This window comes from Sylvia atricapilla, chromosome 1 (genome assembly GCF_009819655.1).
Source record: "Sylvia atricapilla isolate bSylAtr1 chromosome 1, bSylAtr1.pri, whole genome shotgun sequence".
Taxonomy (NCBI): domain Eukaryota; kingdom Metazoa; phylum Chordata; class Aves; order Passeriformes; family Sylviidae; genus Sylvia; species Sylvia atricapilla.
Window position 1 is genome coordinate 21,498,844 of NC_089140.1, and position 25,076 is coordinate 21,523,919.

The 25,076-nt window shown below is 36.1% G+C and overlaps 1 protein-coding gene across 1 annotated transcript in view; it reads left to right on the forward strand.

The window, feature by feature from the left end:
* Nucleotides 1-25,076, forward strand: part of RUNDC3B (RUN domain containing 3B) — a 51,035-nt gene that overhangs the window by 21,122 nt on the left and 4,837 nt on the right. The window contains exons 6-8 of the mRNA XM_066316838.1: nt 2,499-2,579; nt 4,315-4,483; nt 9,225-9,382. Coding sequence (XP_066172935.1) covers nt 2,499-2,579; nt 4,315-4,483; nt 9,225-9,382 — 408 coding nt within the window. The remainder of the gene's footprint in view (nt 1-2,498; nt 2,580-4,314; nt 4,484-9,224; nt 9,383-25,076) is intronic.

Genomic DNA, 25,076 nt, shown 5'->3' on the forward strand with positions numbered 1-25,076 from the left:
TTTTTAAAAACCCATCAGCAATTTCTGAAGATTATAGTGCCTATAAAACGATAGAACCTGGCTGGTGCAAGACTTGGTTAATATGCCTGGTTGGGCCAATTTTGCCTCGGGCAGAGCCACTGGCAGAGAGTTTCATAATCCAGCACAAGGAAAAGGAGACTGAAAATGCTGTTCTTCATTCTTCTCTCTGTTCGCTGTTAGTATTTACCTTGCAGTAGCATGAATGCTTGCCACAAACCAATATAGGAGATAAACTGCCAGAAAACAGAATAGTAGCATTGCTGGATGCATTAATTGGATGGCAGTGGATGACTGACCATTGCCAAAAGGCCCTTCAGAGATTTACTGCTGTTTATTTACCTCCATGCCAGGCTTGGAGTTGGACCCTTCTATGAGCCAGCTTAAATTGTTGAAGAATGAAAAAACATCCCCAGTAAGAGGACCAGATAGTTCTCTTGTTGTTAGCTAGTTTGGTTCACAGAAGCATCCTATTAATGGCAGAGATTATGGGAGAATAATGCTTAGGGAAGGAAAGGAACAAATAAGGAGTGAGCAGTGTTTTCCCTTTCTGGTGGTAAAGACCATTTGGTTCTGCTGGTTGTGGAACTGCAGCTGGGTGAGGAAAGGAAGAAAAAAAAAAGAAAATAACCTAAAAATGCAGGTCTGAATGTCTGCTGAACCATCAATGGAGTCAGATAAGTGCCAATACCAGTGTAAAGAAGGGAATGTCAAGTTTGTGTTTAAAAGAAAAAGAAAAAGGCAAAAAATGAAAAGGGAGAGGTTGAAAACACAGGATAGCTTCTTTTTCCAGCACTGTGTCATTAGATTGGCTTAACTACATCCTCAACATATGTTCTGGAAGAACAGAAGTGTCTACAGGATGATAAGAGTGCTAGCCTTGTGCACAGCAAAATTCAAATCCTACCAGATTTTATTAGTTTAAGCTTTACATAATCTGAAATTAAACCACTTCTGTATTAGCCCTGTACTTGGAAGGACTACAGCTATACATGAATAAGCATTGAAAGATTAGGTCTGCAGTATGTAAATCCTCTAGTAGATGATCATCAATTGACTGTGTGTGTCTCTCAAAAGCCCCGGTGGTACATACTAAGGTGTGAGTGCTTAGTTGTATGACTCTACTTGTTCTTTCTTTGTCCTGTGATTTCTAATGTAAAGGAACCTGTTAATGGTGTTCAGACTACTGATTGGCTCTTGAAGACTGTAAAATTTTGTCAGTGCAGCTTTTAAGAGTCTAAGAATTTTCTGTGCAAAATGGGAGCTTAGTACTGCAAGAGCGTCTTTTATTGTGTCACATATCACAGAATGTCTGAGGTTGGGAGGAACCACGGTGGATTGTCTGATCCAGCCTCCCCGCTCAGGCAGGGTTTTCCTAGAGCACATCATACAGGACTGTGTCCAGATGGTTCTTGAATGTCTCCAGTGAGGGACTCCCCAACCTCCCTGGACAGTCTGTTCCAGTGCATGGTCAGCTGCTCAGTAAGGAAGTTCTTCCTCATTTGCGGTGGAATCTTTTGTGTATTTTCTGTGCATCAGTTTCTGCCCTTTGACTCTTTTCCTACTGCTTGGCACCACTGAGGAGAACCTTCACAGTATTGTGATTTTAAATGGCTGAGAAGCCGTAGCCATTCTTTGCATGTTATATATGAGATTTTTTTTTTTTTTTCAGTTCAGTGTCTCTTAAGAATGTTGATTACCTTATCTATGTGGAACTGTAAATATGAGATTGGGCTGGAGATGACAGAGCTTGTGTGAGAACATAATTGATTTTTTTTCTCCCTTCACAGCAATATGGTAATTGTGATCTTGGAGGGGTGCTTTTTCGCTTTCTTTTTCTTTTTTCTGGGTTTGAAAAAAACAGCTCTTTACATGTACTTCCCAAATAGCACTTAAATTACTGCATTGTCAAAAATTCCACTTTGCAATTCAGTTAGCAAAAGCTGTCACTTGCTAGAATCTGTTTATCAATAACAGAGATAGGAGGGAGGAGGACTATGAGCCTTGTGGAAGCGTGATAATTTTGTCACTTCTGTGATAATTAAGCATGGTTGAAATGCAATAATTTATTTCCAGAAAAAAAAATACAGTTTAAATGAGAAGTTTATAAAGCTACAGCCATTTAAGAACACTTTCCAAAAGTTAGGTTCATTTATGCTCTTCAGCTTCTTGTACCTCAGCACCTGTAAGTGTCCGAAAGAACATTTTTGAATATATTGAAATATTGAAATATTTTTGAGAAAATTGCTTTTTACTTCATAGAATGGGAAAATTCCAGGCTTGTCCATAATTATGTTTCTGCTGCTTCACTTAGCTTTCCTGTTATTCTCTTGCCATCTCTCTGTATTATTAAGAATAAAAGTGAATGTTTAAAAATTAGGGTTTATAGCACCAAAAATTAAGTTTCAGGTTAGTAATATTCAACTGTCACTGTCATTTAATTTTCTTATAACAAGCTTATTGTTGCTCTGTTTTATCAGTTTTTGTCTGAAGGGTGAGGGATTGGATGGAAGCTATCCAGCTGTCATAGATTATACACCGTACTTGAAGTTCACCCAAAGGTACTTTTTAGCTTTTTTTTCCACTGGCAAAATTTTACTTTTTATTGGGCCTCTTGTTTTTCATTTCATATGCAAAATGATATTTATCTCTAAGTAGAAACCTGTACACTCAGCTACCTCACTCTTTCAGACTGTTGGAATTGTTATATGACTCATGAAATGTGAGTCATGATAATTTTGTTCTCTTGATTCAGAGTAACAGTTCAGTGGGAAACAAATACTGCATCTCCTTTGATCACCAGACCAAGCTGTCCTTTCTCTTAGGCCTTTTCTGTGTAGCCATAAAACTAAAAAGTAGTTATTTTGTAAATAAAAATTATATATACCCTGATAAATGTAATATATGACATAGGCAATATAAGCCATTAGCACATAACAGAAAGTTGTGACCAGTGGCTATGTAAACTGACTTTTTAGCTGCATTTTGCTCCTCTGATCTGTCTTATGACTAATAATAAAAACAATTCTCACTATCTAATAAATCAAGTAGCAGTTTGACATCACCAAAAAGCATGGAAATTAATGCTGTGTTTTCTGTTATTAGGTTTACCAAAATGAGAGAAGCAGTTAGGAATAGTCTTGAAGATGTACAACTGAACATGAAACATCCTAGTTATTCTCTTGAAGTTCTCACTAGCTTACATGTTAATGGCAGATTGTGATTCAGTTTGTATCATGGCAGGATCATGTAATTATGGAAATCACTACTTTAAAAAATCTAGCAAATTCCGTAAGTGTAGGGGGAAATATAGTTGTAAGGGAAGATTTTCAAGTAAGTCCTGGGATAAATCAAAATCACAGAATTGTTAGGGTTGGAAGGCACTTTCAACTTTGGATGATTTCAGTCCAAGCCCCTGCTGAGATAGGATCACCTCTAGCAGGAGACACCTGGAGCAGGAATGCCCCCAGAAAAGGACACTCTACAACCTCCCTGGGTGGCCTGTGCCAGTGCTCTGCCACCCTCAATCTAAAGTTCTAGTTAATGTTCAGCTGGAACTTCTTGTTCTGGTTTATGGCCGTTGTTCTTCGTCCTGTCACTGGGCACCACTGAAAAGAGCTTGGCAGCGTCTTCTTGACACCTGCCTTTGAGATATTTATATGCATTGATGACATCCTCTCTGTCTTTTCTAGACTAAAATAAATTCTTGCCTTTGAGACAGATGTCTGCATTCTCTAGCATGCATTGATTCTGGAAGATAGGAAGATATTTTAACAATGAGTCTACTTACTATGTAGGGAGATACATTCTGTGAAGTAACAGACACAGGATCTTTGCTATAAACATAGATGTACATTCTGATTTAAGTTTATCTTGATTTAACGTAATGACAACCACTTTTTTGGGTTTCTGCTTTTTATTTAAAAAACCCACAGAATCTAGATACTAGATTCTAGATACTGCTCTTTACCTTGAATTTGTGAAGAAAAGGTTAAGTCATCACTTCCTTAGATAGCATGTTGTAATGCGTTTACCCTTTGTATTTAGGAAAGTAGTCCACATACAGTTGTCTAATTTGACAAAGATCACAAGCAAACTTTTGCCCATTTTTTAGGTGGCTATAGAAATGAAGGCTTGAAATACAAGTTGTGTTTAGTAATCCATCATATCCCAACATTTCAATTTTTTTTTCTTTTTTTGCAGAGGTTTTTGAGAAATGCAATGTTTCAATTTCGACCAGAATTTGCATTTTTATAAACAAAGCTTTTGACTTGGCTAATAAATATGGTTCTTCAGTTCTGACAGTATCAGCAGTGATGAAGAAGAGCTAAGAACGCTGGGCAGTAGTGGCAGTGAAGGCAGTACTCCAGAGAACATTGGTCCTCCTTTCATCACAGATGAAAACAGTTGGTACAACAAATGCAAAAGGGTAGAACAGAAGTACCGGCTTGCATTGGAACAGAAGGTAAAAGATTAGTTTTTTGTGGGGGCTATGGAACCAAAACTCATCACCAGCCAACGGGTGACATATCCATCCAAGTAAAGGCAGGAAAATATATTATTAGGTATTTTTTAGCTGCATGTAAGTGATCCTAAATGTTATGATCCTCAGAATATCCAAGCATCTTTGCTCACTGATTTGAGCGAAAAGAGGCTTGATGAGTTGGGGAATAGAATAGCAATAGTTTAGAAATCAAATTTCACAAACAAGTGTAGAAGCTTTGGCTTCATTTTCCAATCCTGGAGTTACAGGCATTGTATCTCTAATTCTGTTAGGTATGAGCTTGAAGTTCACATGAACTTTCTCTTCCTTAGAAGTCACAGATTTTTATTGTTGTAGGTAGACTGACAGTTGAAGGCTTTTATGATGATAGTGATGTTAAACTTTAACACTTAGTCTTAAACTAAACAAAACGGATCAGCAAAGTAATCCATTTAGATGAGAGGCAAAACTATCTTCTCAGTGATACAGAGGTGGGTTTTTAGAAAACAGTTTTAATATTACAACTTGATTGCAGCAAAATGGGAGAGGAAACAGTAAAGGATGTGTTGGTGTTGGATTTTAATTTAGGTGGTATATTGAATGTAACTATATAAACCAAAGGTAAGTTTTCCATCTACCATCCAACATACCTTAATTGAAGTGAAGGTGAAGTAAAATATATGTCCAAACCTGTTAATACTTTTAGTTAATTTTTCATAACTGTATATTACATCTACAGTAATTACAATGCATATTAAGAGAGAGAAGAGGGCAGACTGTTCATACACACCAAAGAAGTAGTGCACAGAGAAAGAAAGGAGGGGTCAGGAAAAGAAACTAAATACACCTGGTTAAATGTTCTAAAATAACTTCTATTAGTATTTTTAGTATTCTATTTTCCTTGCATAGTAATTTGATTTTTGTGAGACTGAATAGAGTAAACCATGTGAAGGGCTGGTACCACACAAGAGTGCTTGGAGGTGTAGTTATTTCCCTGAATACGGAATAGGTAGAATCAAAATTGGTTTATTTTAATGCACTTGAAAGAACATAGCTAAAGGTTTTCTAAGAAACAGTGAAAGAGTCAGATTTACTATGGGATAATAGATATTTAATATTTAAATTAATTTTTAAAATTATGCATACAAATATTGCTTTTGTATTTTTGCTCTTAGAAATCTTATTTTTGAAATATGACCTGAACTGTTGCATCCGGGTTGCTGGTCTAATCCTCTCTGCTACTGTGGTATCACTTTTCATATGGAAAGAAATTGTGTTCCTGGGGCCCTCTCTGGGACAGGGGGCATTTTCCCTGCTTTTATAAAGCAAAATATGCCGTTCAAAAGGAATCTCTTCAAATACATAAATGAAAACCTTTCTCTTGAATCATTGGAAGGAATTCCCATCCTTGCCAGACAAAAACATAGGATTAGTTTGAATCCACACTTTCTCCCACCATGAGGAGAGTGCTCTCAGTTCTGGAGAAGCATTGAAGAGAACAAAATAGGTGGATGTTTATTTTTCTTGGTACATCCAAGTGGTTCATTTCCAAGGATACGCCATCAAAGTTGTGACAAACATATGAAGAAAAAGTACTGAAACATGTAGCCCACATTCACAGTCAGAGTCACTAGGAACCTTTTTGTCTGCATAAGTGCAGAGGTTGTCAATGGGTGTAATAGCAAATGGTGATTCTGGTATATTCATGAGTCCAGGGTCCAGAACCATTCCCATTCCATGGAATTTATTGTTGGTAACATTCTCTTAATGAATTCCTAATTTCTATATGTAACTAATGTAGGGGTAAATTTAATTCAGCTGTAGGATAAATCTTTGGAAATTTTGGTGCATTAAACAAGTTTCAAAATGATAGCTACTCTGACAGCTGTTGACATTTTCCTGGGTGTCCTCCTTTGGAAGGCCTCCTTGCAATTGCAGCATCAAAATAACTTTTTTTTTCCTACAGTAAGAAAATTTTCTGTTGTCTGGTTTTCATTTGGGATGTCCCTGCCTAGTTTTTATATGATTCACTTCAACTATATTGCATCTGTTCTATTACAACTTTAACAAATGACCATTAAGATGGACTAAGTAATAGAGCTCCTTTCCCAAGTGTTTTCTCTCCCTTCCCTGTTTTCACAGCAGTAAGTTGCGCCAATGACTGAGTTGCTACTCAGTGCAGTAGGTGCCAGTTAATCAGAGACTTTTTATTTGAACAAAGGGGCTTTCTGACATTTCTCTGTGTTGCAAAACTGTGGGTTTGTGACAAGAAAACCAAATTGAAAATAACATCTTTAGTAACTGATACAGTAGGTCTCTTGGATCCTTCCTGTGCTCTATTGTCATTCATTTTGCCCAAACAGTGATAAAATCCTTTTGTGTCTTCCTAAGTAAGTATGTGTGCTGCAGTCATTGGATTGCAGCTAAGATAAAGCTCTCTCTTCTGAGCCATTTGAGAGGTAGGATAGGGTCAGGTGTTACTTTAGCCAGGTAAATCCTAGTATTGCTTTGCTGGATCAGCTACACTCTGCTGATTTTGACCAAGACTTCTTGGTTATCCTACTATTCTATCTTGGGTACTTGACCAAAGCGGAAGTGGAGGGAAGAATAAACACAAAACACATGATTTTGCACCACTTTTCTTCTAATGCACTGTTGGCCAGTGTCTATCAGGGGTTATGAAGGGCTGCCTGAAACTAAAAGGTTTGTCTTTGTAGTAACCTGTGATAGATGTCTCTTCCAAAAACTTGTCAAATATATCTTCAATTCTGTGTAAAATTTCACCATCGAAACAATTTTTTTTGGCACAAAACATACTGTGAATCTACCATCTGTTGTGTGAAAAACTACCTCATATTCTGTCTTTTGAATCTGGCTCCTAGGAGCTTAATTTCATGGTGCCTAGCTCCTGTTTTTTAAAAAGTTAGGAACTGTCTCTTCCCTTCTGCCCTACCCAGGCCACTCTGGAAATATGATGACTTTGTCTTTTCGAAGTTGTCTCTTGTCCAGATCAATGAGTCATACTTTACACATTTGTTATTTATGTGGAAGTTATCTCTTCCTTGTTCTGGAATGGTTTAAGCTGTTCGCTTTTGAATAGTAAAGTCCTGAATTATTTGTGGACTGTTTATACTGGAATTGTATATGCTTTTACTGGTGGGATGCGCATCTCTGTGTCATTATAGATAGAGGTACTTACTGTACACAGGATTATGTTTCTGATACTGGTGCGTCAGTCTAAAATGTTTCTGTAAAATGGTTTGTTTTGTTTTGGGGTTTTTTAATATCTTTTAGAGGCAGGAAATGTATTATCTTGTTACACATCTTTTAGTACTTTTGAAGTGCTACTTAGAACTCCAAGGAGTATCTTAGTCAAGATAACGGTAATATTTGATGAGGCAGAACTAGGCATATTGAAAAGCTCTCAAGATTCCTTGGAACTTGTACTGACACTAAAAAGTCTCTGTCAAATACAAATGTATCCAATGGATAGAACTATATTTAACTATAGGATCACAGAATAGTTGTCATCAGATGGCGCATCTCAACCTCTGGAGATTTTCCAACTTCCCTGCTCAGAAAAAGGTAGACTAGAGCAGGTTTCCCAAGGCCTTTTTCAGTCAGGCTGTGAGTATCTTGGGGATACACATTCCCCATTGTCTGGACAACCCATCCCAGTGTTCATTTAATTGAGAAAAAAGGAAAGAGGGAAGAAAAGTTTTCCTATATTTAAATAGTTTCCACCATGCTTGTATTTTGTTTGTTGTGCCTATCGCCTCTTTTCACTGGCTGTCACTGAGAAAAGTCTGATTACATCATGCATACACCCTCCCATTAAACTGATGCACATTTATATGATTCTTTTTCCCTACCCTCTTCTCTTCAGCCCTGACTTGAGCAACCTCAGCTCCTTCTGTTACCTCTCATACTAGAGATGTTTCAAACCCTCAACAGTCTTTGTGGTGATAAATTACACTAGTAGCATTTTGTTACCAGCTAATGTGAACCTCTTTTTTTAACTCAACAGGAGTTGAGAACAGATACACCTATTCTGTATCTCTGAAAACTGCCTTGTTTTTAATACCTTTCTTTAAATGTGGGCACATATAAAACAGTTGCACATTATTCCACAAGTTTCAAGGAATGTACACAATTTTATGTTATGTAGACCTACTGTATCTAGTTTTAATTGACAATTTCTAAGAAATTACTAACCTCTGACATGCTGGAACGTTCTTTGTCATTCTAATGTGTGATTCAAAAGTTCAAAGAAACTTTAAAATAACATTGGATATTTTATTCATAGTAATTCTGGATCCTTTTCATTAACTATAAAGAACCACGTAGATATATTCAACTTTTACCCCTGTGTATTGTCTAATATCCTGCACCTGAATTCTGATCTTTATCTTGTGCTCGTGACAATTGTTTTTGAAAGATGAATTAGTGTTTTGTGCTGGTGGCTTTTCTGTCTCATTTTTTCATCCATTTTTCTACTCTGCCAGAATATAAACAAATACGTGATTTTCCTGTTACCTATTAGGAAATCTCAAACTAATCTAAAGTCAATTTACTCGTCTGTTTAAAAAACAAATAATTAAAAAACCCTACAACAAACCCAAAGTAAAATCATATACATCACAAACAAAAATATGAATATGCATAATCGAAAGTGATTTTGAAAGTGTGCTCTTCAAAGCTTTCTAATAACTTACTTTTTCAGGGTTATCTTGAAGAATTGGTGCGACTCAGAGAAAACCAGCTGTCTGAATCTGTCTCACAGAATAAACTGCTGTTACAAAGAATTGAAGATATGGATCTAGCCCATAAAATGGAGAAGGAGCAGCTGGAATATATCATTGTGGAACTGCAAGACCAGTTGTAAGTTAGCATAATGGGGAAGCATTGCTAGAGCAGTATTACTTAAATTATTTAAGTTACATAACTATACAATATGTAGAGTTTCTGATCCTATGGAAATGCATCAAGCTCTTAAAGAAATTGATGATTTTTAGCTTTTTTTTTTTTTTTCCTAGACAAGTTTTAGATTTGGGAATGGCTCCCCGGAAACTGCAGTAGTGTAAAACAGAATAATTCTGAGATTAAATATTAAATTATTTAAAATCTGAAATAGCTTACAGTAAACTTGAATAAATTTTTCATGTTTTTTGAAATGTCCTTCATATTTTATTACTTCCAGTTTTAAGGCTACCCTTAAAAGTATTGAAAACAGCTACCTTTTGAAGACTTTTTTTAAAAGTTAGGCAAGAGAGGGTAAAAAAATACTAATTTTCTTTGGCTAGATTTTAATTTTTTTGTGGTATCTCAGACACAGTAGAATTTCATCTGGTAGTCCTAAAACTATTCAAACTGGCAATGCAGTTCACTATCACCCTTTATTCAATGCAAGGCAAAATGCTAAAACAGTAGAAGGCTTATTTTTTTTATTAACAGCATATGTAATTTCTAGTATGATAAATATTTCAGTATCTTATGATCATTATACAGTTTATCCTCTCAGCCCTGTCTGTTGGGTAGGGACGTACTCTCCTTTTGCAGAGACATTCCCATGTTGGATGGGTCTCTGAGCAGCCTGGTCCAGTGGAAGGCGCCCCTGCCCATGGCAGGGTGTTGGAACATGATGATCTTTAAGATCCCTCCCAAGCCATTCTGTAATTCTGTGTTTGAAGATCCAAATCGATGGAGGACTCACTGTCTGGTGAGAGGTTGCCATGAAACTGCCATAGGGTGCACCTGCAGCAGTTGAATGTTCTGTTCATAAGATCGGAAGTTATTCAAGTTATTTTGCCTTAAATCTGGATTAATTTGTAAATCTCTGAGCCCTGGAGTAATATGGCAGCCATCTGAGATCTTTGAGACACTCCATGAGAAAGAGAATATATGAAGACACCATCCAAAAGAGCCTTTTCTATGAAGTAAAGTACTTAAAGTGTGTAAGCAAAGCTTTTTTTTTCCCTGCTTCTGTCTCTCTCATGATAGATAATTTTATTGCCAGTGCTTGAAATTAATTTTATGAAAATGTTCAGGAATACGAAATAGGCATTTTATTTAGGCCAAACACAGAGCTGAGTAAGAAAAAAAGATGTTTTTCCAAGTTTCTTTTTTTTCCCTCTGATTGTACGTTTTTGAGAGATACCTGTTCTTGAGTTCTTCTCTGAACTTACTGATATGCCTAATGATGCATGTTATACTGCTTTGGCATCCCCAGTTATTTGGGGGATATGGGGGAAGGTGTGAACTCATTTAAACCTACTCTAATACTGGACATTTGGAATGTTCATACCTACTGTTAAATTTTTGCTGAGATATATGCAGTCAGACTGTTCTGAAGATCTCGGTCTTTCAGGTTTGATTTCGTGTGATGGCTTTGTTATGTAAAGGCTCAAATTGTGGAATACCCTCTGTTGTATCTTGACCGTGTTCTTGTATATCTGTTTGTGACACACTGCAGTCAGGAGTCTGAACTACACTACATATTTGGAGCGGTATAATTTTACATTTTTATTGCTGTGAGTGTAGCCTGCCTGTCAGGTGAGGGAGGGGAGGAAATATTCCTAGCAGGTTTCTAATGCTCAACATCAGTCATAATTAACTTATTTTAATCATATTTCGTATTTGTGTTGGGTTTTTATTCCAACCAAATGTGACCTGGCATCAGAGTGTGTTGTATCAGTAATGTGTCTGTAATGAGGCATGAGTTTTGGCCAATTGCATTTTATGGTCCAGCCATGTTAGAACGATGTCAAAGTAATACCAAAACTTAGTGTTTTGCTCTAGTAGCATTTTGAAGCAGTGAATGTATGCTGTAATCTCTGTTCTTCATCAGCAGTAAAGAGCAAGTTTGGGGCTATTCTACCCAAGGCATATTGCATTGCTATTTGTAAAACACTTTGAGATCTGGTTTAGGATTGCTTGCTTTGTAATTGAAACTATTATAAATAAACATTCTATACTTTCTTTTTAATGATGCTCTTCTATTCTAGTGGCTGCTGTTCTTAAGGTAGCAAGGTCTATGACTTCCAAGTTTTGTTGAGTAAGGTTTTATTGAGTTTTCCAAAATAGTATTTCACAGGCATGCAAAGAAAAATGTTTTATGTATCTTGTCAGTGGACTTGACAGAATCTGAGTCTATATATAGATATATTTCTGCCTTCCCTCACCAAAAAAAAGAAATGTAAGGTAACGAATAGAGACCTGACTTTGTGGACAGTATAGGCTGTTCCTGACTTGGAAACCAGTTAAACCCAGGACCAACAGATCAACAAGGCCTTCAGGTTAAAAATTAGATTTCTTACAGAGAAATTTTTCTGTTTGCACATTTACTAAGGGGGTTTGCTGCAAAGCATGAAGTAAATATGGGGATAGGAGGTCAGAAAAACTTGGAAAGAATTTTTCTTTTGAAGCTACTATGCTTCATGTTCTACAACTTTCAGTATTCTTAACTTTGTATCACACACTTGAATATTTAAGCTACAATGAACAACATAGTTTCCAATTTAGTTAAAAGCCATTTCCCAGATCTCATAAATACCAGTATCTGGAAAATGGTGAAGCTGAAAATTAGCAATTATTTATTCACAAAAGAGTAAAGTTTTTTTGTGTCTCTCGCATAATTGAATTTCTTAGCAGTATGCCCACCCATCTGGGGATTGGACCTCTTACTTTGTTGGCAGGTGTCTGATGGCAAATCAAGTTGGAAAAGTGAATCTGCAATAGACCAATGTGATTATCAGTTCAGCACATTTAGGCTAATACACAGCTCATCAGGAAGAAGGTTCAGCCTGGACATTGGGAAACATCTTTGCGGGAGGTCCAACACTGGAACAGGCTTCCTGGAGAGGTGGTCGATGTCCCCAGTCCCTCAGTGTTCAAGAGGCATTTCAGTTGTGTGAATTGTAAGAATGATGAGGCCCTCAGGGCCTTCATTTTTTTCCTCAGATGTCATCACTGTGATGTGATTTTTCCTAGGGCTTGTAGTTGAACACTACAAAACAGTGCTTTTGGCTCCACTCTTCTCTAAGAATAGTGTATTTTTACAGTGAGAGTGAGGCAGTTCTAAAGGCCTTAAAGTACATAAAATTAACACCTCTTAAGTGCTTGAAAATAACAGCTCACAGGAGGACAGCCAGGAGAAGCCTGTGATCCATGGCGTCTGTAGATGAAGAAAATAGTTCTAATTCTGTAACATTCAAATTACAGAATTGTAATTTGATGAGAGAGGGATCCCAAATCATCAAGGAACTGCATCCTGGAGTATTCAAAATGTACAGAGGCAGACATTCCTTCCTCCTCTGTTTCTGCAAAGAAATGTTGAGTGTTTCTTGAAGCACAGAGACATTTGATCGCACATCCCATCAGTGAAAAAATTCTAAGCACCCCCACAATATAGGTTAATATATAAATATTAAATAAATATTATATATTTATTATATAAAAATTATTATTATATAAATTATATAAATATACTCTTGTGCTAATATATTGTTTGCATTCTTAAACATGCAAAAATAGAAATTGAAGAGTATAAGATAAAGATGAAATAAACCAACTGTTACATTTAAAAAAATTGAGTAGCAGTATAAAAAGGGTTTATTTCCAGTACCCCAGGGGATTATCTTCTGCATCTCACTTTGAAACCACTGCCTTGAAGGATTAGGTTAACTCAGTAAAAGATGTGACTGGGCAAAATCTGGAACCATTGGCCCACAATATCCTTGCATTAAAACTCTTTAGCTCAGCTTGAACAGGGTTTTTTCCTCCTTAGAGTGATTCTTAGTCTTTCTTTTGACAAACACACTACCTGTGTTACCACAAACTCTGCTTTTGTTACTTTAAAGTTCACATTCTACATCTGAAATTGATATTTATATATGTTAAATATTGATGTATGATTATGAGAGAGATTCCATAGATTTCCTGCTTGGCTCATTTCCTGCATATTGATTCACTGATGTTATAAAAATTGATCTCACTGATGTTATAAAAGTTGATCACTTTAACATAGAACTTTTTTTTTTTCAACAAAGTGAAAGGACAAAAAGAAAGCATTGTATGCAAAGCAGAAAAACTCTCAAAATGCTTTAATTTTTTTTTTCTTCTGCTTTGATTTTTGCTGAAATAAGAAGTGATTTGTGTAATGTTTACCATCAAAAGTTTCCTCCTAAAGTATTTCTTCAGGTTCTCAGGTTGGTGCGCTGGTATAAGACAGACACTTTGTCCCAACTGGTGTAATTTTTTATCTCTTTATCACATGTATGTGAAGTTTATTTTGTTAATTAATATGCTATATTTTATACCACTCTGCTTTTCATCTCCCTCTACTGTTTCTTCCTAGATCTCCATCTTCATATGGTATTTTGCAGAGGAAAGAAAAAAAGTCAGTCTTCCACATTTGGAGTTCTTTCACTAGTTAAGGAACAGATAAGCATCAAATTAAATTGTAGGGACACTCACATCTTCCATTGAATTAAACTTGAAAAGAAAGAAAATTTTTTCCTGTGTTGTCAAATCTTAAAGATAGATTTAATTTGTCTGGCTGTTCCTTCAGAATTAGCCTTTTCAAGGTCCAAACTGTGCTTTTCCTCCATTCTTAATGTCTTAATATAGCTTAACATTTTATTATATTAATAATACTTCATATTTTAATATCCAGCAATACTGCATTTTCTCTCTGAATAATACAGATAACTTTGTAAAGACAGGAAATGACAGTGTACCTGCAACCCTGAGAAGCTGGGCTTTTTTCAGTGATACTGTTTAACTGCAGTCAATATGCTGCATATGCCTTCACACCTGGGGTGTGCACAGCCTGTCACACTTCCCTCTTTTCCAGGCATTGACTGCTGGAGTACTCTGTCCACAGTTTTTCCCTATTTTAGCTGTGCATGGGGCTCAGGGTAATGCTTCTTGCCTTTCAGAAAGGTCTGTCAGCTCGTTCTCAGCAGCACCTGAACGTTGCATGCTAGTTCTGTGAGCAGCATGCAGAGTAAATTCAGATGTGTTTAACTCCAGGCAAAATTGGCTTCTCTGTTTCAAACACACCATGTCCCACGAGGTCTGTTATGGACTGTGTAAAGGAAGACACACTGTGTTCTCTGTAGCAAAGATGATTTCTTTTCAGTGAATGGTCATGCCCCATTTGGTTAAAAAACTTGCTTATGAAAATAGTACCTCTGCTTTGTCCTCACTTTGTCGAGATGCTATTTGTAAATGCTCTGGAGTCTGCAGTGTGCTGCCACAATACTCTGCCCATGAGCAGGCAGGGGAGGGTCAGAGAAGAAGGCACAAAGCTGTAGAGGATGTAGGCTATAGCTGTGCTTTCAGGGACAAAGCAAAGAAAAGCTTCTCCAAGGAAATGGGAGCAGGAGGGTCTGAGCAAAGGCTTTGAAATTTAGCTTGTATTTTGTGTCTCCTTGTGAGTAAAACTTTATGGTTGCTGGCTTTGTAATCCTAGCTCAAAACCTAAATCATCTGGAGAAATAGGACAGCTGGATCAATTTTTTTTAGCCCTCTTGCCTTAATTTCACATAGTCCTTTTTTAAGACATTTTCTTTTTTCAAAGAAACTGAATTCCTCAACTGCTTAAGTACAGTAAATCCAATTTGTTGCAGCTGCTTTATTTCCTCACTGAAAGGAAGATGAAAATTTAATCTTTGATCTTAGCAAGTTTCTTTCCTAGAATGTGAAAACTGAGAATGCTAATCCTTTCCTTTTAAAGCTTTCATGGATTTTGGTATCAAACCCTAATTCACATTAGGCATGCTTTTATTTGTCATGCTTCCTCTGCTTCTCCCTCAAGTTTGAGCAGCAGTTTGAAATCCTTAGTATTGCAGTCTGGCTGATTTTCAGGTCCTTCTTTTAAGAACTTGTTTGGGGTTTGGGTTTTTTTCAGCATAGAAAAAATATTACATTTTCTGAGAGATGTAAAACTTTCGTTTAGGTAGTGTTTTGAATTTTGGTTTTGTGTAATTTTTTCTTTTGAAGTTTGCTGCAATATTGTAATCCCATTCTGTTCTACAAGGATGTGAGTTGAGAAGCAAGAAGGGAAGTCCTGTATTTAGCAAGGTGGAAACCCAAGAAGACATGGGTGTTTCCTTTTTTGCAGATAAAACAAGGAAAAGGTCAGCTGGGCGTGGGCCATAGACAGAGAGACTCCTGCAATTCAGAGAGGAGCATACAGGGCAAGGCACAAAACTATGCACAGTTAAACAATTTTTAGTCAAGCCTCCGATATGATTACTCTATTCTTAGAATCCATGTGGGTTTATTGTGCAAGTGGAAGCCAAAAGTTTCTGGCTTGGTAGCAGCCTGAAGGAAAGGGCTTACTCTACAAGATGCAGTAGATAGGAAGGCATTTATTTTTAATCTCTCGTATTTTAGTACCTTGTTCCGAACTATTAAAAAGAGAGGTTAAAAGAGAGGTTATTTTAAAACAAACATTAACATTCTAAAAAAAGTTTAAAGCTTTTGAAACTATTTGTGTCTTCAAGGATGTGTTGGAATATTTACAGCAAAATGTTTTCTGACTCCAAAACGAAAAATATTTTTCTAAGGAGTCTCCCTTCTGATCCCTTCTCCCCTGTACTCCCCTTGGTGGGTTAGAGACCCATAGGGACTTTTCCTTCACCATTTTGCATTCTTAGTGACATTAGCATGCCAGTGTGTCCCTTGTAGGAGTCTAATGTGTAAAATCTCTTTTTATAGTGGCATCTTCTCTCTCTTCTCCCGTAGCTTCACTTCTGTGCATAAAGGCATTGTACAGAAGTGCCAAGCAAGAAAGCTTTAATTAAGTTACTTGGATGTGAGCACCTTATACATTCTAAATTCTAGAATATTTGTCCAATATAGAATTAAAAAATTTGGAACAGGGAAAAGTAAGGCCTTTCAAAGTAATAATATTAATAATAATAATAATAAGTATTGAGCCTCTGAAGGCCTCAGTACAATGCAGTTGCAAATGATGTGCATTCACAGTAGGAAAGCATATTGTGTGGATTATGAGTTTCTTCCTCTGTTAATACACCTGAACTGTGGCAGAAAAAGTATACTTGCTTTGGCATAGCAGTACAGCAGACATCAGTGTCTTCCTCTTCTAATTCCACAAAGAGAATTATCTCATGTCTGGAACCTCAGGTGAACCTGAGGCATTGTTTTCATAAAAGAGTTTGAATAACTTGATGCTACAAATGGAGAGATTAGAAGAAAACAGGTAGAAATTACAGTAAGTCAATCATGGTGCGTAATCATTAACTGCTGGATTGCAGTCACAGAGCCTGAATTTGATCTTTTTGTGCTTTATCTGTTTAGATAAATAACCTTACATTACCGTTTGCTCTAAGAGTTATGGGGTTTTGTGCTTCATTTCTTAACCTGCATACTCATCTACTGTACATTTGCTTCTGTATTCCAGAAGATACTGATGGGAAAAGCAAGTATTTCATATTGCTTATGTATAAATAAGAAAAGTTGAGCAGAATTTAATTTTTTCTAATATATTTAATGCAAGTTCCATGAAGTTAAATACCAAATTAAGTGGACTTTAAATGACAAATAGTAAAAAACTTATCATTTTTTAAGGGTGGAAGAACAGTGCCAAGTTAGAATGGGGAGGAGAAGCTAGTTCTGTATTTGCAGGCATTACTTTATCATTGGTAGACTGAAGGAGTATCTGTGATTCATCAGAAAAGAAATACATGTTTAAATTATCCTAAACTTTAGATTTCTTTTACTAGATTTATTGGTTTAAATAAATATCCAATAAAAAATATAGCAAATTCTTTTTATACTTTTACAACAAAACTCTAAGTTTCTCTAAAATACAAATAGTTTGTTCAAAAAAAGGTGAGTTACACATTAGTGTGTATACACATGATTGCAAAAATCTTGGAGGTTTTTAAAATTTTGCATGGTATTTGTAAATTTAGGTTACAACTTGTTTTTCCAGTTTTAACTTTGCGTCTTGTGTTTCTTCACTATTTTGTTAAAATAAAGCACAGTCTAAATGAATTCCAGAAAGGGTTTAATAGATAACGTGAAATGCCTGAAATTATAACCAAGAAAATACAATCATTGTGGTCTCTGATTCCTGAGCACGAAGCCTTTATTAGCTGCTGTCTTGTTTTGGCTAGCAAGTGGTTGAGGTATAGAGAGGTGTTTTTAATGTTGGTCATTTAGATGTTGTTATGCAGCCACTTAACCTTGTAATTTTTCATTATGCTGTTATCCAAATTATAACTCAGATTACATTAGCAAAGATTTTTTTATTTGCCTCCATTTACCCCTTCCCATGTCTCCATTTCTACTGTTACTCTCTGATTGTGGATTTTTATTTTTTTTTTTTTTTTTTACCCCTTTGCCCTTGGATCAGACTTTTGCCCTCCTCTTTTTTTATTCTGCAGTTTCTAAGATTTTGAAGCTCTGGCTTACTGTTTGCATAGGTTGGCAGCATTATTAATTCAATTCAACTGCCAAGAAGGATTTATATTACTCAATGTTTGCTGCTAATATTTTAATTTTTTTTGTTTGTAATTTAAACCATAGCATTCTGAAAGAGCTTATGTATGCTAGTTTTGGCGAATACTTGTCTATGTGTGTTGAAGATTAATCTTCTAATTACCCTGTTGGATATCTCTCCTGAAACTCTTGCTGGCATAATATGATAGTGGAATTTTAAAGAAAAAGTGGTCATTCAGTCAGCCCAAAGTTACTTAACCAGTTTGCAATTGTTTCTTCTGTTTTTACTGAATTCAAAGGAATCAAGTTAAAATGATAAAAAAGTTAATGAGAATACCAGTTTTCCTGATCTGTTAAGAAAAAAAGATCTTGATTTATTTTTTTTCCCCCACCCTTGTAAGAATGGCTTTTTTTAAAGGAATTCAGCTATAAACAGATATTTTTTTTTGTTTTTATATCACTGACATAAGGGAAGAAGAATCCTTATATGACAAACTGAATTTGAGAGGATATTTACAGAAGGCAAATGAGACAATCTGTCAAAGAAAAGCTTCTTTGCTAAGAGTCCTCCATTTCCCAGCAGAGATCATCTGGTAGTTGAAGAACTGACTTTAAATCTGCTCTTTACTTTTTTAGTAGTTTGGTTTCTGATCAAGTTCAGTATTGTTTTCTATCAAGATCTACTGTCTGAGAAAACTATTTGTGTTCTGCCCGTTATCCTCCTCCAAAGAATCAGGCCTGATTATTTGTCCATGGACATGAAAAGTGTCAGTCACATGCTGCAATGCTATTTTAGTGAACATATGCAAAGTTAACATATTATGGTATATTTTGATTCATTCTGGATATCTGTGTTCAGGGACAAAATCTCCACTGCAGTTAGACTAGAACTCAAGAGTCCAGATGCTGGTATTTCTGACAGTATAAACTTCCTCAAGTTATCCAAAGGTCAAGAAAATCGAAGGCTGTATAAAATTGAAAACTAATTTTGTTAGGATATAGTTCAAGATCTCTCTAAGAGACAATAAAGGAGGATTTAAAAAATGCTGAAGAAGCTTCAAGGGTACCTGTTTTGTGGCACAAGTAGTGCCATTGCTGTGACACACAAACATCTGTTGGTCAGTCAAAATAAGAAGTGTGTTGCAGTAGGACATTCCTGCTTTTTTTTTCACTGCAGCAACTGCCGTTAGAAAGTCTGCTGTCATCTAGCTGCTCTGGCATCTAGTTTGGGGAATAGTGTGTCAGTGTTCAGGGCACAAATCTGAGAGATGCTATATTGCAGCCTCAAAATCTACTGGTAAGTAACTCATTTTCATACCTGCTGATCTAATTTCTCAAAGTCCAATGACATACCAGTCCAGACAGCTCACTGCTGTGCTACAGTACTGACAGCCTGGGAGTTCTCTTTTTATTTTGGAGTTGCTTCTACTGATTTTAGTTATATTCATGTATGCTATCAATTTGAGTTTGCATTCCATATTTCCTGTCCTAAATCAAGATTTTGAAAACTTGTTCTTATGCGAATGTTTTTCTTTTTTTTTAAGCTTTTATTTTCACTTTTACTTTTCACTACTCAGGTAGTTCTTGAACTGGAACACTCATCTGATGTAATTCCCTTTCTTAGGGAATTAGTCTGTTTGGTTTATTTCCTGTCTTCATCTGCTGGTAGGAGGGCAAATTGCCAACTGGACTGGCATTTTCTGGATTTGGAGAAATTAAACTTGCAGGTAAGAAATTACTGGTTTTTCATAGGTATAATTGGAAACAGAACTGACTTTCGTTTTATCGAACAAAGAAACCTATGTAAATGGCACTTTTGGAATAGGCTTCCAATAAATCTGCATTTGATCCAAGGGAAACTGGAAATCTGGTATAGCTAAAATGAAACCAGGAATTTTATGTGGTTATGCAGGAAAGGCTTTTCTATATTAGCTTGGGCTAAACTTGAGATTAATTTTTTTTTTTACTTATTTCTTTTTTAAATTCCCAGAGAAAATATAGTTACAATATAGTAAGTGGCCAGCTACACTCACTTATATAATTTCTCTTTTGCATGCAGGAGCCCAACATACAGGTTGCCTTTTGTCCCTCTCTCTCACTATTAAGTCAGGTCACGCTTTCAAGACACAGAAGTCTTAGATGTGTTAATTCACAGCAGTAATTTCTTAATCTCTTGCGAGGCAGCTGAGCTGCTAACAGCAATGCTAGTGCAAACAGAAGTGTTTATCTTAGGAATTAAATATTAAAAACATAAACACAAAACAAAGCAACAATAACAACAAAAAGCTTATTAAAAAAAATTTAAATAGCTATTTTTGATGCTTCATTTTCCCATTAGCCCCTAAGGTGATTGTGCCAAAACTGAAAGGTGGTAAGATTGGAAATGGGCAGTAATTTTCCAATTGCATTTTATTGTTTTGTGTGTACGTTATAAAAATATATCCTTCGTGTGCTTAATAATCTCAAAATAATAAATCATTAATAAAAGTTGAGGAAATCTGCAAGTAAATATTTGGAAGAGTACCCAACAAACACAGGGTGAGTGACCAGTAGAGGAGAAGGATGTTTATTGGAAGACTTCACTAATCTCACATTTCCCAGCTTCTTAAATACACAATTAAAGAACTGAAAGGCAAGAGCATGCAGAGATGTTTCTGGGAATAGCTGTGTAAACCTGATGAATGCTCTGGCTGCTTCTGTTTATTCTTGGGTAAACCTAAGTAAATTTGCAGGCCAGGAGGGAGCATATGTATCTGCAGACACTTTTTTTCCACCCTGGGAGTATGTTAGTATTGATTAATTAATGACTTATCAGTAATCTTTTGTAATAGGCAGGAATTCTTTAGCAGGATGTTTTTACTGAACAGGCTTTTTTGTTATTGAAGAGGAGCCTAATTTTAATAGTAGTTCTTGGTATAGAGAACAAAAAAATGTAAGGTAAATATTTGTTAGTTTTTCATGGTGTACTTTAGTACTAAGATGTTCTCATCTCTTTTGCTGATTGTTTTGCCAAACAAATTATTACTTGCAGTAGCATTTTCAATGTGTGTGGAGTTTTTCTTTTTTTCAGATGTTAAAAAAAATCCCACCACAATTCAAGTGTCATAAATGTTATCCTGGGACAACATGGCAAGACTTTGTGTATTATACTTCCCTTATGTGTGTGCGTGTGTGTGTGTATATATATATATGCATTATGGAAAAATCTGTGCTATGAAGTAGTAGCAAGAGTATTTGGTCATTTTAAAAGAAATGCCTTGGCTTCAGCTGGGATAGAGTTAATTTTCTTCCTAGTAGCTGGTACAGTGTTGTTTTTTGGATTCAGATTGAGATTAATGTTAGTAATAAACTCATGTTTTGGTTGTTGTTGAGTGTTCTTTCTCTGCCTATTTCTTCACTATTTCTTTATTTTATAAAGTTTGCAGAACTTGTCCCTGTATGAAGTTGTCTTACAAAAGTGTTGGTTTGGGGTAAGGACTGCTAAGGGTATAACTGTTTTCTTTCTGCAGTTTGTAAAACAGCTTCTGCTACCTTTTGCCAACATGACTGTAAAGAGATGGAAATAATTGTAGACACAGAAGATACCCATTAGTTGGATAACAGAGGGGAAGTTCACAGGCTCTCAGATAATCAAGAATTTTTTCATGCCTAGATTCGAGAATGTACCATAAATGAGTTTAACCCCTCTGCTTTCATAGTAAGTTCTTACATAATCTTCCTACACTGTGGAATACACAAAACCTCCTGCACTTCACAGTCCCACTGGTTTAGTCCAGGATACCCTGTTCAGCCATATCTCACACACTGCCTGTCTTTCATTCAAAAAACAGCCATACAGTCTCTTACTAAGATCCACTGTATTCTCCAAGTAGCAACTGCCTTCCTGAGGTTATTTCTTTTAGCTACTGTTTTTATCTTCTTTTCCAGACTGAAGAAAAGGAGTTAACAGCTTGGTGTATATGCTTGTTTTCACTCGGGTTTAATTGTATTTCCTTATTTTTTAACTTCTTCCTTCAGTAAATTCTATTGCCTCTCTTACTTAGCCTCTTTTGGTTTTGGAGTGTCCTTGATTTTACTCATATATTAAGCGGCTTAACATACTGTCTACAAACCTTATCTTGCATCATCCTTCAATCTTCACAGTTACAAAACCAATAGAGCCATGTTTTATTGAACTTTATTTTAAAATAGAACTACGTACTCATTGCAGTCCTGGTGCGATGATAAGTCCTGCCTCAAACCCTGCAGCATCTCTGCACAGAGCTGGCCAGCCTGGTTACAGTGTTTGCATTCTGGGGAACAAGAGCACTACTGTAGAAATTCAATATGCCTTGGATAAAATTAGTTGTTCTCCTTTGAGAGTTCTTAACTTCTAGAAAGCGTTTCTTTTGTCTGAACAAGAGCAGGACAGCACTCGATAGTCTTCCACAGCTTTTTTTCACATTGAGTTTTGAAATTTGTATTTGCTCTTTTAATAAAAACTTGACCATCTTTTCTTCCCTTTCAACTTTTTCTGTTGAAAATGCTTTTGTATCCACCTCCTTTCCTGTTTTAAATATCTGTAACAGGATCATCTTTCCTCATGGTGATTAAGGGTGTGAGGATTCTGTATGCTGTGTTGACGTGGTGCTTAGGTGGTTTAGTTGTGGGCTTACGGTTGGACTCAATATCTTAAAGGTCTTTTCCAGCCTGATTAGTTCTATGTTTCTGTGCAGTTTAATACTTTGACTCTTCAAATAAGTCTGGTTAAACAAAGACAGTACCAATTTTTACATATTGAGAGAATTGCTGTCTGCAGGCAATGCATTTCTAATAGCTCTTTGCTGCAGTGGAATCTTATGATGCTTGAAAAATGTCTGTCAAAAGGGCAAAGATCTAAATAAGCTACAAAGCTGATAAATTAAGTGATAACTAATAGCATCTGGTGTGAATATCTTGTCTAGCTTTCTATTGTTTATACTACTATTTTATATATGTTTGATACTGTGCTTGCACTGATTTTACAATTTCAAATCTATTTTTACATATTTTTGAAGTTTCAAAATAAAACTTTTAAGATAAGAATATTTAGTTCTGTATTGTACTTGATGCCTGATTTTCTTCCTGAGCATGGTGGAATGTTTAAAAAGTGATTAGCTGAAACTATCTTTAAATATTATGTTAAAATTCTGGAAAAGTTTGGTGAGTCTTCACTTCAGAATTTCTTTGTTCACACAGAAAAGGTGAAATTTCAGGTTAATAAGGTGTAAAGATTCCTGGAATATAGAAATACAAATATATTCAATATAGAAACCTATGTCAAATGCAAAACTTCCACTGTTAGCAACTTGTCTGTAGATGTGTGTGTGTGATAATGTCTGTGATAGCATACAGGGGTTGTCCAAATGAAAATTTGCATGTACGTGTTACATGTGTAAATTTGCATTTAGGTTCTGTGGACATAGTTGCTCATATAAACTGTGTCCTGTTATGAAACTTCTGTGAAAACATTCAAGTTGTCCTTCTAAATAAGGATAATGTCCTTCTGAATAATGGGATGTACCTGGCAAACCTCGTAAGAACTTATCTCACTGTTTCAGTTTCCTCAAATCAACAAACCTGTAACAGCCCTGTAGTGCTCGATGTTACCCAGGGGATTAGGGTTATTATGTGGGGAAGTGAATACTCTGCAAGGCATTTGAAATTATTGAGAGCTTTGGCTTAGCAAAGTGGTTATTCCTGTAGACCTCTTAGAGGGGAGGATGAGGGTGTTGATCCCTGGATAGAAAAGCTGTTTATGAATGCTGAGGGAATTAGACATCATGAGAGTAGTTTCTTGAAACTAGTTTTAGTCGTGGTTGTGCTTCACCCCCTTCTCATGCAGTAAGAGAATCTGTCTCTGAATCTATCTCCTCTGTCAAACTCAGCTATTAAAAGTTCCTTACTGAGCTTACTATTGTCTTACTTTGTTTTGTGGGAAATTTTAGCTCTTTGGGCACTGTTATGTGCCCTTACAGAGGTACCTGTCTAAACAGTTCAAATACCACTGTAATAAAAACTGTATTGTAAAAATAGACCTGTTGACAATGTTATTGGAAAATTCACATAAATGTATGTGTGCTATGAATAGTTATTTAATTTGCTGTGCAGTTTGGCATTTTGGTAGCAACATGGCATTTGGCTTTGAACTTTTGAGTGCATTTGGTATGGAGATGAGTAAATTAGCTGTTTGCTTCAGGCCAGAGACGGTCAAACTCCTTCTAGAGCAACATTTTACTATTGTCTAGTATTTCATGGATTGGAGGACTTATAAAATCCAATTACAAAATGCTATTGCTTTTATTTCTAGTTATTCTACAGCAGTATAAGGGCAGATCAAACGTTGCCTTGTGCTATTGGAAAAAGGCTGGTCCTGGAGAGTGAAAAACTATGTACTTTCCTTATTTCAGTATGGCTTTTGGCAGATGATTTCCAATACTGACATACTAGCTTCTTAATTTCTAGAATTTTAGAGAACTGATTTGCTTTATTGGGACTATGAGGCAAAACTAATTCGAGCATTTAAGGTATTCAGTTTACACTTTTTGTATCAGTTATAGACATAGTTACTATAGACATATTCTGATTTTTAGTTAAGTATGGAAAAGTGGGGTTGCAAGGGTGTTCAAACTGCAAAAAAAATTGGTGTCAAGGGAAGTACATCACATTCCCATAGTGGGCTTGGATAACAGGTGGCCTGTTAATTACCATTATTCTGGCAGAAATAACCTTTTAAATGCAGTTCCTTTTCTTTATTGCTTTTGTAGCATTCAAATGTCAACTTTTTTTTTTTTTTTTTTTTTTTTCCTAAATATGTCTCAGTGTGTTTCTAAGTGGCTTCCCCTAGGAAAAGTGAACAGTTTAAGATGCTTTGTGAAAATTGCAGTCTGTTGGTCACTTGAAGTAGAACATCTGGATGGTCACTAGTGGAGTTTCCCTAGACTCAGTTTTGGGGTCAGTCCTATTTAACATCTTTATTGATCATCTGGATGGGGAAATTGAGATTGCCCTCAGTAAATTTGCAGATGACACTAAGTTGGCTGGGAGTGTTGATCTGCTGGAGGGTAGGACGGCTCTGCAGAGA